We start from the raw sequence: 12,299 nt of genomic DNA, 5'->3' as shown, positions 1-12,299 counted from the left end.
CCTTTCTTGTTCCTTTTTGTGGGTGAATTCTGATTTGCCTTACACATGAATGTTTCTGAGTTGCCCAGTCCTTTAGGGGAAGTGTTAGGTCAATTGTTGATGCTGTGTACGAAAAAGTAATATGAGATCTTGATGCTTATAAAAATAAAATCTTAAGTGACTTTATTATTGCTTTATTATTGCTTTAGGAATAATCTTACTTTTGCTATATAGTCATTATATGGAGCCAGATTCTGACCTGACTCAGATTTTGAGTAGCAATTCCCTGCCTGAAGGTTGGTCCCATTGGACCATTGGTTGGTCCCGTTGGCCCCACAGAAAAACAAAATGATAGCATCTGATTTGCACAAATGACATCCAGCCTTGGAAGGCTCAAAAGTATTGAGCAGAATTTCTAACAGATGCTGGGCTCCCACATGAATCTGCATGCCCCGTAAAAGCTCTGAGTTTGCAGTGGTTGGGGATGACCAGAAACATTTGGGGTGCACATCAGGTCAGGGAGGCAGTTGATGGGTAAGCCTTAATGCTGGGAGGCAGTTGTTGCTTAGATAAGAAAGCTTTACGTTATTCAAGGTAAGATAAACACAGATTTGCTCAAGACAGTGTGGTGAAAGGGCAGCAGAGGTCTATGATGGAGCACACAAATATTTACCTGTGTTTTTAACTGTTTTGAGGCAGAGAGGAAGGCAGGTCAAATTCAGAGCCTCATTATCCAGTGACAGTGCTCTTTGTTGCAAATCTCTCTTACCTGTAGCAGCTGTGCACCCACCCTACCTGAAGCCTGAGTGGTAGGAATGACTGGTAAGTGTTTGCCTCCTGAAGATCAATACATTTCTCTGAGGTCTATAGTTACCACTGTGGAAACTGATAGCTAGCCTGTTTCTCCATGATAGCAATTCAGTTGAGGAAAGAAAGCTATAAGCTGTGCGTCTTGCCAGCAGTTACTTTGGTGATAGTATCGGGGGGATAGAGAAGATCTCCTCAACTTAAGGAAGACTACTTTGAGAGGAGCTTGGAAAAAGTCTTTTTCTTCTTGGGCAGAGGCTTCTCTTCTCCAATTCATGTAGCAGATACAACGGGACTTGTTCAATGCATTGACTGTACTGAGAGGGTTGGTTTGTGCTGGAAAGCAGTGTTTACTATCAACTGCCAACTAAATGGTACTTAAATCAGACCTGGTGATTACCATTACTGTGGCTAAAACATATCAGTCAATGTATTTTCCAGCACAATGTGGTATAGATGAAGCAGAAGAGGAAGATCTTTTAGGTCTCAGCCTTTCTTAATACACTGTCTCAGCATGTCTTATGCGTTTGAGCGAAGTTGCTCAACATGCTATTAAGTACATGAGCGTGATCTGGGGACTCTCATCTCCAGCTGCTGCAGAGGGATGTAACTTTGGACTTCAGCTTTTACATGTTAGTAATATATTTACATCCATGTTCCCTACAGGTACCTGCAGTGGCAAAGACTGAGACATGAAAGGCACAAAAACCCTGTGCAGATATAGTCATTTCATAAGACTTACAAGCACCTGAGATGGACAGCTCTGCACGTAGATCTAGTCCTTCTGGTGCGATCATTGCTTGGGCCTGGTAGGGCTGGGACTCAGTGCTGTCCTTCACTGTAAATCTTGTGTAATCAAAGGCAAGTCATTTAGCTATTGAGCTTCAGTTCTGAATCTATAAAATGGGACTAATAACAATGTCATCTTCTTGAGGCACCACAAGGATAAATATGTTAACGATTATGAGGTGCTGGCTGATGGGAAGCAGGCTTGTGTGTAATCATATCCTGAACTGTACACACCAGACCATAAAATATCAAACCAGTGGTTCGTTGGAAGGCTCCTGTGAATAACTGGTGTGTTAGAGGCTCCTCGGGAACTTGACAGAAGTGCTCTGTTGGGGCATGGCAAATTGTTCCGAATCTACTTTCCATAGGGAGCACTGCAGAACCCCAGGCCATCAAATTTGCACCCAGCTGACATTAGGATGTTAAAGTCTGACACAGACTCTAATGGCTTCGTGCAGAAGAGGAATGTGCTGTTTATTTATTGTAGATTTGCAGCCACCAACTGCTTTCCTAGTAGCTTTCTTCCCTTTCTTTTATCCTAACCCTACCACCCACACACAATAATCTATCAGGGTTTAAAGCAGACAACCTATTCTGCATTCAGCGTCACAAAATAGTATCAGAAACACTCAAACGTTTGAATATTTATTTGTATAAAATGTGGAGGATACGGATTCCATACAGACTTCCCTGTCTTTGTGTAGTTACAGTTTTCAGCACTTATGCAAAAGCTTCACATTGTTTGGTTGCCGATAGGGCTTGATTCAGCGTTCTGGCTTCAGCAAAGCACATACTTACATGTTAAGCATGCGTATTGCCAGTTGTTCACTGTCCCAGAGTCCTAAAAAAAAAAAAGTTCCTTTGAGAAAAAGCTGGTTTCTGTCAAACCCTGTTGGGCAGCTGTAGTACTTTTGATTCATTAGTGTTATTACTGTAGACTGTGTAGCCCTTTTTCTCCTAAGGATATGAATAAAAGCACTCTTAATGCTTAAAACTGCATCGGACATCTGTTTCTCAAAATGACTGTTAGCTCAGTTCATAAGCAGCCATTAAATCAGTTCATATGCATTAAACAGAAGAACATGTAAATTAATCTTTGGAAACATGACTAATCATTTCAACCATAGGTAACATAATACTCTTGATTACTGCTTGGAAGTCTGAGGCGTATATGAATACAAATGTACTTTACAGTGGCACGTTATTTATTTCTTAGGACCCATCAGCATAGTAGGTGCTGCTCAAACAGACAGAAAGGCAAGGCTCCCAGTCTCCTGAGCCGTGCAGATTCACCTGTGTTGGATACAACGAGCTGTTACCCAGAGGGAGCATTTAGATGTCAGGCTAAACACTGCTGCTGTTGAGACCTCAGTGGGCTGGAAGCTCCAGATGTCAAAGATCAGTGACACTTGTGGAGTCTTGCTTCATTCGCTATTTAATTTCTTGATGCCGTAAGTTCTGGGGCCAAGTCTTTAATTGTCCCTGGCAATTAGCTTTGGGCTCTCCTGTGAGGTAGGTGAGTAGTATCTCCACTTTACAGATTAGGACAGAGGAGTTTAATTTGCCACAGTTGCAGTGAGAGCCAGGGTTGGGCTAGGGGAATTCTTGACCTTTTCCACCCCTCAGGGGTCCCCTTGATCATGCAGTGTTTCTGAAAGTGATGTTTTTCTGCCCCTTGGCTGACTCAGACCATTCTATTGCTCCTGTGAGCTGAGGCATGGAGGAGAAACCTAGAGCTAGCGTGCTGCATTGCTGCACATGATGAAGATAAAATTATCAGTAATTGCTACATTTTGTTGTGCCAGGATTCAAGTAATGCCCATATGCATCCCCAGTTGTCTGAAGGTGATGCTTGAGTGGTGGAAAAAAGTCTCCCAAGGCTGTGTTGCTTTGACAAGGCTTTTCCAGCATCCCTCTACTGTTTATCCCTGTCCCTCTTCTCAAGGAAGATAAAGTGGTGTGGTTCAACATGCCTGATTCCCATATTTCTGTCTGGGATTTCCCAGATAACTGTGCATGTGCTGGTCCCCTCATGCACAGCGGTCATTTGGCCAAGGACCCACAACGGATGCTCCAGAGGCCACAAATCCCATCTGCATTCAATTTGTAGGCAGAAAGACGGGTTGAGCCTAGGGAAACCTGAACATATGGTAGCTCTGTGCCCGTGTGCTAATTCCATCCAGCCTTGAACAGTTTCCAGCTGTGCAGGGAAATGAAGGCAGGTCCTTGGCAAACAGAGCAGGGAACAACCCCTCTGGCAGGTGGGGCTGGCAGGACTGTCCTGGCTGTGACCTTCTGGTGCACTGCACCCTGAACATCTCGGGCTGTTGCCCTTCCCATGTGGGAAGAGGGATGAGTTGTGTCACTCCAGAAGTCCTCTGTGATAACCCCAGACTGTCACATGTTGTGCCTGGTTTGGAGTGCATGAGTAACAGTGGCACCACTTGCAGGACTGGAGTCCACTGCCCATGTAGTCCCTTTGACTTAGTAAGCAGGGCATGCCGATTTCTCCTTTCAGTGAGAGTAGCATTGGGTTAATGCACATTAGCAAGCTCTATCTGAGCAGCATTTCTGAGGAAGCCTTGACGGTAATAGCAAGATGTAGGATTTGCTTTGAGGCGAGTCTGCCCTTCGCTTCTTGCAGTTGCATTGGGTTTTGATTGCTACTTTACTTGGGCAGAGGGGAGCTGTTGTCAGTTTAGCTGGTTTCCTGTCTTCAGTTCTTGGAGGCAAACTTTTACGTAAAGGGGAGCATTTCAGCATTCTCTGAAACTGTCTAGTTCTGGCTAGACTTTCAGATTCTGCAACCACTAAGCAGTAAGTTTCCAATCCAGTCCTGCTTATTTAGGCATGCTGTCTCATCCAGACACCATTCAGTGGTGTCCTGCTTGAGTATGGAATGCTGAATGGGGGGAGGCAATATACTTTAGGGAGTGTCTCTCAGCATGAGGCTGAGTGCTGGGTGACAAGCCTATGAACTGGAAAAGCAAATGTCTGGAAAACCAGTGTCAGAAGAAGTGCAGAGCGGTCACCATGCTAATAATTTGCACTTCTGCATAGCTTTCTCCATCTAAGAATCCAGAAGTGCTTTGCAAACATTGACTTAATCCGTGCAACACCCCTACAAGGAAAAATGTCTCAGTTTTACAGACAGGGAACCTGAAGCATAAAAAGAGTTGTTTGACTTAGCCCATCAGTCTGCAGGGTGCCAGTGGCACAGCCTAAATCTCTCAGTCCCAGTTCAGCTGCAGGTCTGGAACAGTCTGACCCTTGCAAGCACTGACAGTAGTTATTATGCAGCTTTCCAAAGGGATATGTGAGTGGCAAGGAGATTGTTGCTACTGGCATTGTCCTTGGAGCCTTTCTGTGCCAGGAAATGCACACAGAACATCTTCACCGTCCGGTTTAACCAGGCTGATGAGCACCCAGGTCTGAGCACTGAAGCTAGCTCCGTTTCAGTGTGACCACAGCAGGAGCTGTGTAACCATGTCCTCCCCATTTCTGCACTTGCCTCCGTGCGTCTGTGACGTGTCCCATAACTCTGTGTGCCAAGACGCTTAGGGCTCTTTCCCACAACTGCTGGTTTGCCCTTCAGGCGAAACTGTGGGAAAGACACTGCAAGATTGCAGGCACTTAAGTGATCTTTGACCATATCTTCACTAGGGAGTGAGGAGGTTTGAAATAGCCACAGTTGGGAAGGGCAGACGGGGGGGAAAAAAAGTGGTCCAACGTTTCTCTCACAGCTGTATAAGCTTGCATTAATGGTTTGCATTTGGTAACTCATGGTGCTGGGTTTTGTACCAAGGAAGCAAGGAGCAGTGACTATAACTCAGGTTAGCGATGCAGTGGGTACCCGCTCCTACAAAGAGCCCCTGCCATGGCCAGCTTCCAACAGTGTGTCCTTTGTGATTTTGGTACCTGGGACAGTAACTTGGAAATGCAGCGAAATTGTGCTCCCTGTCAGCAGCAGACCTTGGAAAGGAACTGAGACCTCCTTCTGTGACAAATCCATGAGATCAGGCGCTCTGATCGTAAAGCAAAACACAAATGCAAGAATAAATAAACCTTTCTTAATCAGATCAACCTGGTTATTCTTGAATGCCATAAAATAACTGCCGGTGGGGTTGCTTGAGAAGAGGTTGCCATAAACATGATTTACAAGGAGGGGACATCCAAACTTTGCGCAACGCAGTGATTGCATTGGTGATTTTCCAGGATCCCCACGGGCTGCTGCTAATTGGCATAAAATTAAGCAGGTTGCAGCCACCCTCATCTTTAATACAGAGAGGGCCCCCGGGAGGCTACAGGTTCCAGCGTGTGGCTGCTCACATCACGAAGGAGCACAGCACGCTGGGACGTGTAGTCTCCTCAGGCCCTTTCTCCCTGTTGACAGAGGTCTGGGGAAGCTGCAGGCCACATGGGACCCCTTTGCAATGGTTTGACCATCCACTCTAAAAAAAAAAAAAAAAAAACAAACCAAATATGGCTTTGTTAAAGTTCGTGGACTGTTAATCAGTATTCACGAGATTTAAAAATAAGAAAAACGACAAACATAATTTCCTCCATCTCTCCTCCATCCAGAAGCAGACTACTGGTAGAAGCTGAAGCTGGAAGAAATAGTTGAAAGTCAGCTAAAGTCACCTTGGTAACTGCAGCAATACACTTGCCCAGAACAGGAGACATCAAACCCAACTACAAACAGCTTTAAAGAAACAAAAAGAATGTAATCATCTAAAGAATTAATCTGACAACTGCCCACGTTTACACCTCCCACAAGCTCCCAATCAGAGGGAAATGCGCTTTAATCTCCTCCAACTCCCCTCCAGTTTCACAAAACACGAGATGTGCAGTCCTTAAACTGGGGCATTTCCGGCATGCTGCTTCCATTTAAATCTACTGCTTTTCCTAATGCAGCAGCCCTGGCTTTTGCAGACTTGTTTTTTCTGGACACTTGAGAAACATGAATTTTTTTGTGTGGGTTGGATGAAGTATTAAATCTGGAATAGACAAAGTTTGCAACTTTTTACGTGATAGTCAGCTAGATCTTAGTCATAACAAATAAAACTGCACTGGTTCTTGCTGCTGATTTATTTGGTGATGGGGTGGAGGAAGCAAAGGCTTACGGGTAACTGACAGTCGTAAAACCAGGGATGTTAGTGTTAGAAAGCAAACTTTTTCTACATTTTCTTTTGAGGCTGAAAACTACAAGCTGTGGATGGCAGCATGTGTTATGACATGAACTTTTTATTAGTAACAACCTAGAAGTCCTGCTGACCCTTCATCTGGGCCATCACCCTTTAGAAGGGTCGCCAAAAGTATTTTCATTCCCAAAGGGAGAATTTTGGGGTCTTACCTGAGTCTGTGTGTCATGCAACGTGTTCCAGAGTCTGAAAGTGAGGTCACGGTGGCCTTGTGTTATGCACAGACCACAACATGTCCAGAAGTGCCCACCACACAAAACTGTGTTTTAAAACAGTTTAGAAAGGTAAAGCTTAAATAGAAGGTTATTTTTTTTCTACTATTGCAGTTTCAGCTTTAACTTTAAATAGCTGAAATTGTGTGAGCTCTACTAAAGTGAAACAAGAAACACAGAGACCATGACTGTTTTGGAAAAGTTTTGTGGAAAGGATTAATAATTTCATGTCATTCAAAGTATTAACTACCATTTTGCTTCACTCCTTCACTTTTTTGACAGAAGGGCTGGTTACTTATTAATGTGAAGTCATAATTATTGACAGCCTTAAAGTCATGACAGTTCCGTTTGATAGTTATACATTAGTCAACATCTTCTCTTGAGCATGTAATGACAAACAGCATTTGCTGTTTTTAATAAGGCTTAGAAAGCTTTGCCCCTTGCCTCCAGAATATTGTCGTCATTCCTATTATTGCATTAACAACCGGAGGCTGTTTCCCCTCAGGACCGCGGCCCCATTGTGCTAGCAGCTGTACTGGCTAGCATGGTGGAAACCTAAAAACCCACCTTCAGCTCAGGGGGCTTGGAGCCCAGGGGTGTGGGGAACTGTCCTGCAGCTGTCTGTCCTGGCCAAGCATGAATCTACAGTAGCTGTCGCCTGGGAGGCTGCGTTGTGGGACATGCATGGTGCACTTAGGCAGTCTCTTGTCTGAAGCAGTAACATTGCTGTAAAGCTCTTGATCTGCTCCAGGGCGCGTAAACTCTGGAACTGCATTTAACGAATGCAAGCTTATGGCCTGCTTGAAAATCATGCGTTGCTAATGGCTGACCCTTTTCGTAGGGATTGATAAATGAATGATTGGAAGTGGTAGACCACAGGCTGACTTTCCCACAGCTCACTGTGTATATAAGATCTGATAAGGAAGTTGAGGCAAAGCTTAGCTTAAGGTCAACTGATCATTAATCAACTGTAACTGCACTTCTCAGGTAATCAGCCTGCAAAATGCTTGCCCACTCCACTCTTTGAAGACCCCACCTACAAAGAGCTGTAAAATGTTTGCTGAAGTAGATTAAACACAGCTTTAAGTGCCACCTATAGACTACAAAGCATGTTATGTCTTTGCTTCAGGATTAACTCACCACACTGACACTCTGCTGACTGTCAGTCCATCAGCCCACCCCATGCATAAGCTGTATCCTGACCTACTGTGTCCTTGCTGGGTCCATTATTGCTTTTGTGTGTTGCTAAGGCAGAACATGGGACACGTTCTACAGTTTTTATCTTGCAGGGAGCTGAGCTGCTCTGTTTTTTTTTTTCCTGCATGTCTCTGACCTGGTCATGCAGAGTATTTGCAGGAAGGCACTGTGAGATATCAGAGTTTAGCTTGTATCCTCATTTCAGAGTGGGCAGCTCAGCAGCCTGGGTGAAAGGCTCACCTGGGACTAGGTGACCTGGCAGAAGCAATAGGCTGATCTGCTTTGGAAGCCACACTGAACTGTATTAATATGTGTGTGGTGGATGGGAGTAATTTTGGGACAGCACCCAAATGTAAAATCAAGTAGATGTGTGATCTAAGTCAGCTCATGAGGGTCAAGCTGTTTCTTTACAACCATTTCCAGATGTACGTTAAAGGTGGCTCCACTTGGGTGGAGGAAGGATCCAGGCTTGTTTTAACAATGTTCCCAAATGGAGCCACAGCCTGATAGCCTTGTTTGGCTTTTGGTCTGTCTGGTGCGATAGAACCATGTTGCAATGTGGCACCTCTCAGTTCCCTCCTGCTTTCCCTGTCCCTTTCCTCTGGTGATTCTGTACTATAGAAACCATCTTAACAAAGTCTTACCTCTCTTAAGTTCACGTGGAATGCCAGGTGACAGAAATATAAATCATATCAGACACATCACATCAGTCCACAAAAATTGTAACCCTGCCCCATCCTCCATTCTTTGTTCTGGACTATCAAGTAAGGGATCACGCTGATGCTCTTTGAACATATGAAGTGTTTATGGTCAAGTGTTTTGAGATATACAGGGTTGATTATCTAGAGAATTCTGTCTGGCAAAGTTCCTAATCATCTAACAACATAACCTTTAGTCATAGCTTCACAACATGCTGGTCTTGCAGAAATGAATGAATAAGAAGGCAAAGCTGCATTGTCTTAAAGCAGCCCCACTTACAAGGGAAAGTAGTCAGCGGATGTCCTACTTGTCACATGTAGTGTCCGTCTTTTGGCTGTTGCACTTGATGCTGGTGGAAGTGGAGGTTTCTCAAAACCTTTTTGTTGAACTGTGCAAAGAAATTATTTGGAGACAATTGTAGGGATGCCTCAGACCTCAAAGATATTCAAGCAAGGGCACAAGGGACTGGACAACTCTTTTCTGTGGGCCACTGATAAAGGAAAAGCAGGAGGGAGGGCACACCTGGTAATTCTTCCAAGCCATTTTGTAGTGGTTTGGGGTCTTGGAGAGTGTAGTTTTGCTACAGTTCTTTCCAGAAATTTTATTTCTTGTATGCTGGGAAGGGATGCACCATGTGCGTGCACCGATTGAGATCCTAGGTCATCAAATCAAGGTGAAGAGCTGCGTGCTGGGACTGGTAGTCTGAGCAAGGCTGTGTCTCTGCAGGGGTAATGAAAACTCAGATGTATCTTTGTAACAGTTTGCTCCTGTGTCCTTCAATATTTGCACAATCGCTTTGAAATGCAGCAGAAATAGCACACAGGACTGGGATCCTAAATATGTGCATTTTGTCTCTTCTCTTAGAAGCCGTAAGGACAGTTTGGAAAGTGAGAGCTCAGCAGCTATCATTCCTCATGAGCTAATCCGCACGAGACAGCTGGAGAGCGTACACCTGAAATTTAACCAGGAGTCGGGAGCTCTCATTCCCCTCTGTCTAAGGTGAGTGAAGCTGTCCTCCTCCTCAGCTTGTGCTAACATGCCACTTTTGCCTTGTGGCATTGTTTCACCATAAAGACACGCATGCAATGGGTCTTTAAAGGCCAGAGCTGAGATATTTTGCCAAAACACATTAGAAACAGATGATTCTTTGCATGTGTGTTCATCATGGTAAATTTTTTTCTCGTTCTTTTAATGTCCTCTTAGTGTATTTTGAGTGCTGAAACAGGACAGGGTTAGTATAGGGGGTTTTTTATTAGTCTAATGCTGGCAACTCTGTGATAAGGAATGGATGTCTTAACATACTCTGTCAAAGAAATCCCTTAAGTGCTTAATTCTGGCTTATGGACTCAGACACAAGTGGTTGTGCAAAGCCTGTTTGCAATCAGTTTATGCATGCAAGTGTGTTTTTAAGACAAATTATGTCACTTACATGACTGAAGGCACAAAACATTGCGTGCATACTCTACACATTGTCTTTTGAAGGTTCATGCTGTGCACGCCACTGTAAGTGACTTTTCTAGGTTTCCACAATTTCAGTCAGCACTATTTTAAAAAATATCTCTGGCAAATGTAGTCCTTAACAAAAAGATGAACTGTGGGGTAGAGACAAATGATTGCAGGTGATTGAGTTACTTTAGCTTAATGAATTACATATCTGTAGTATCAGAGTTAGCAGCAGCAGGTGCACACTCGCCTGTGCCTGTTGAGAAATGAATGGGATAGTTAACACGAACATATTTTATTTTACATCACAAATGTGTGAACAATCTGTCCTGATCAGTTACCACAGCTCAGCTGACCAGCAGTAACTCATCAAGCAACTGTGACTCTGTTAGGCGCTGTATATCTTACCTGAAGTTTTCGCCCTTGCATGTTGGAAGCCATGCATGTGAGTCACACATGCTCTGGGCTTAAATACCAGAGCTGTGATTTTTCCTGTGGAAAGCACTGAATGAAAAAAAAAAGGAAGTGATACCATAGATGGTCATGTATGTATATTTTCTAAGTATTTGCTTAAATAAGACAGGCTACATTTGCCAAGCACCGGCAGTGGATTACTAGGTATTGTCACTGTTGGTAAGTTTGGCCCCACCAATGAGCCTGCTTAGAAATGCATCTTCACATTCCCACATGATGCGGAGTCTGGATTCTCTTCTGCAGTTTTCATCATTCTGAAATGATGTCGACATTCAGTTGACAGTCCCCTGCCATTGCATACATCAGCACCTCATCATGGGAATAGGCATGCAGTGGGATTTAGATGTGTTCTAGTTCTGTAACAAAGGCCCTGAGATTAAGAGGGGAACTCTCTGCCTCAGAAAGAGGCTTATGACCTGCTTTGTGGAACAAATCATTCATATATTCCTGAAAAATTAATAGTTGCTGCCTTCAGAATGGCTTCCCATGCTGATGGCAGAAGCTGTAGTGATATATCTTCATGATTCTGTTGAATGCCTCTCACACCCTGTCAATTCACACACATATGTTTTATTCCCCAGGGGAAGGCTCTTACATGGACGGCACTTTACATATAAAAGTATTACAGGGGATACAGCAATCACGTTTGTATCGACGGGAGTAGAAGGAGCCTTTGCTACAGAAGAGCACCCATATGCAGCACATGGACCTTGGTTACAGGTGAGAGAGCCTCCATCCTTTTTCTCCCCCTTCCTCCTTTACTATGTCCTAAAAATGATCTTGCTAAGGGCTTACGTCGTTTAAAAGTGTAACAAACCTGTCTTTTCTGCTGCAACATCTCTCATAGCTCTTGTGTAACATTTTCAGTAATTATGGACTCAACAAAATAATGGTGAACTGTTACTGTTTATATTAATGAAACTCAGACTGATAAGCAGTGGCTGAAAAGTTCAAAAATCATCTGTCAATACAGTAGTGTCCGTTTCCTGGAGTCAGCGAACACACTACAGGCTGTATCTACTCTTGATTTCTTCCAGAAAGGAATTTGGGGAGGCAGAGTGGAATGACCTAAACAAGAATGAAGCCAGGGTGGAAGAGCTAGAAAGCTGTGGGACTGTGATCCTACAGAGCCAAGATCTCAGTTTTACATCATCCCTAACAGGAGAGCAGCACAGAGAGCACAGCTTCTTTCAGTTTTAGCTCTTTTGTATTGATTCTTTGACAAAAGCTCGTGGTTGCTTGAAGCACCCACACATTTTCAGCACCCAGATTTTTTCTGTATCACAGATTTTCCTTGAAAACTCCCCATCTGCTTGGTGTTGAGGGTCAGGCCTACAGAGCAGTGATGCATTAATGATTTGATGGCATAGCATTATTCTAACCTTGAATTTCTTCATGGTTATAAACGTATTGCAAAAATAAAAAAGCTTTGGGGAGTACGTTTATGCAGAAAAGCCCATCTCTGAGGGACTGTATGTGTGCAGTACGTCTCTGCCTT

General features: G+C 43.9%; 1 protein-coding gene across 1 annotated transcript in view; it reads left to right on the top strand.

Moving 5' to 3' along the window:
* SUFU (suppressor of fused homolog (Drosophila)) overlaps positions 1–12,299 on the top strand; it is an 85,799-nt gene that overhangs the window by 57,289 nt on the left and 16,211 nt on the right. Inside the window, exons 8-9 of the mRNA XM_010291805.1 lie at positions 9,749–9,883; positions 11,383–11,521. Coding sequence (XP_010290107.1) covers positions 9,749–9,883; positions 11,383–11,521 — 274 coding nt within the window. The remainder of the gene's footprint in view (positions 1–9,748; positions 9,884–11,382; positions 11,522–12,299) is intronic.

Source organism: Phaethon lepturus, unplaced genomic scaffold, assembly GCF_000687285.1.
Source record: "Phaethon lepturus isolate BGI_N335 unplaced genomic scaffold, ASM68728v1 scaffold10340, whole genome shotgun sequence".
NCBI lineage: Eukaryota > Metazoa > Chordata > Aves > Phaethontiformes > Phaethontidae > Phaethon > Phaethon lepturus.
This window is presented reverse-complemented; position numbering and strand designations above follow the sequence as displayed.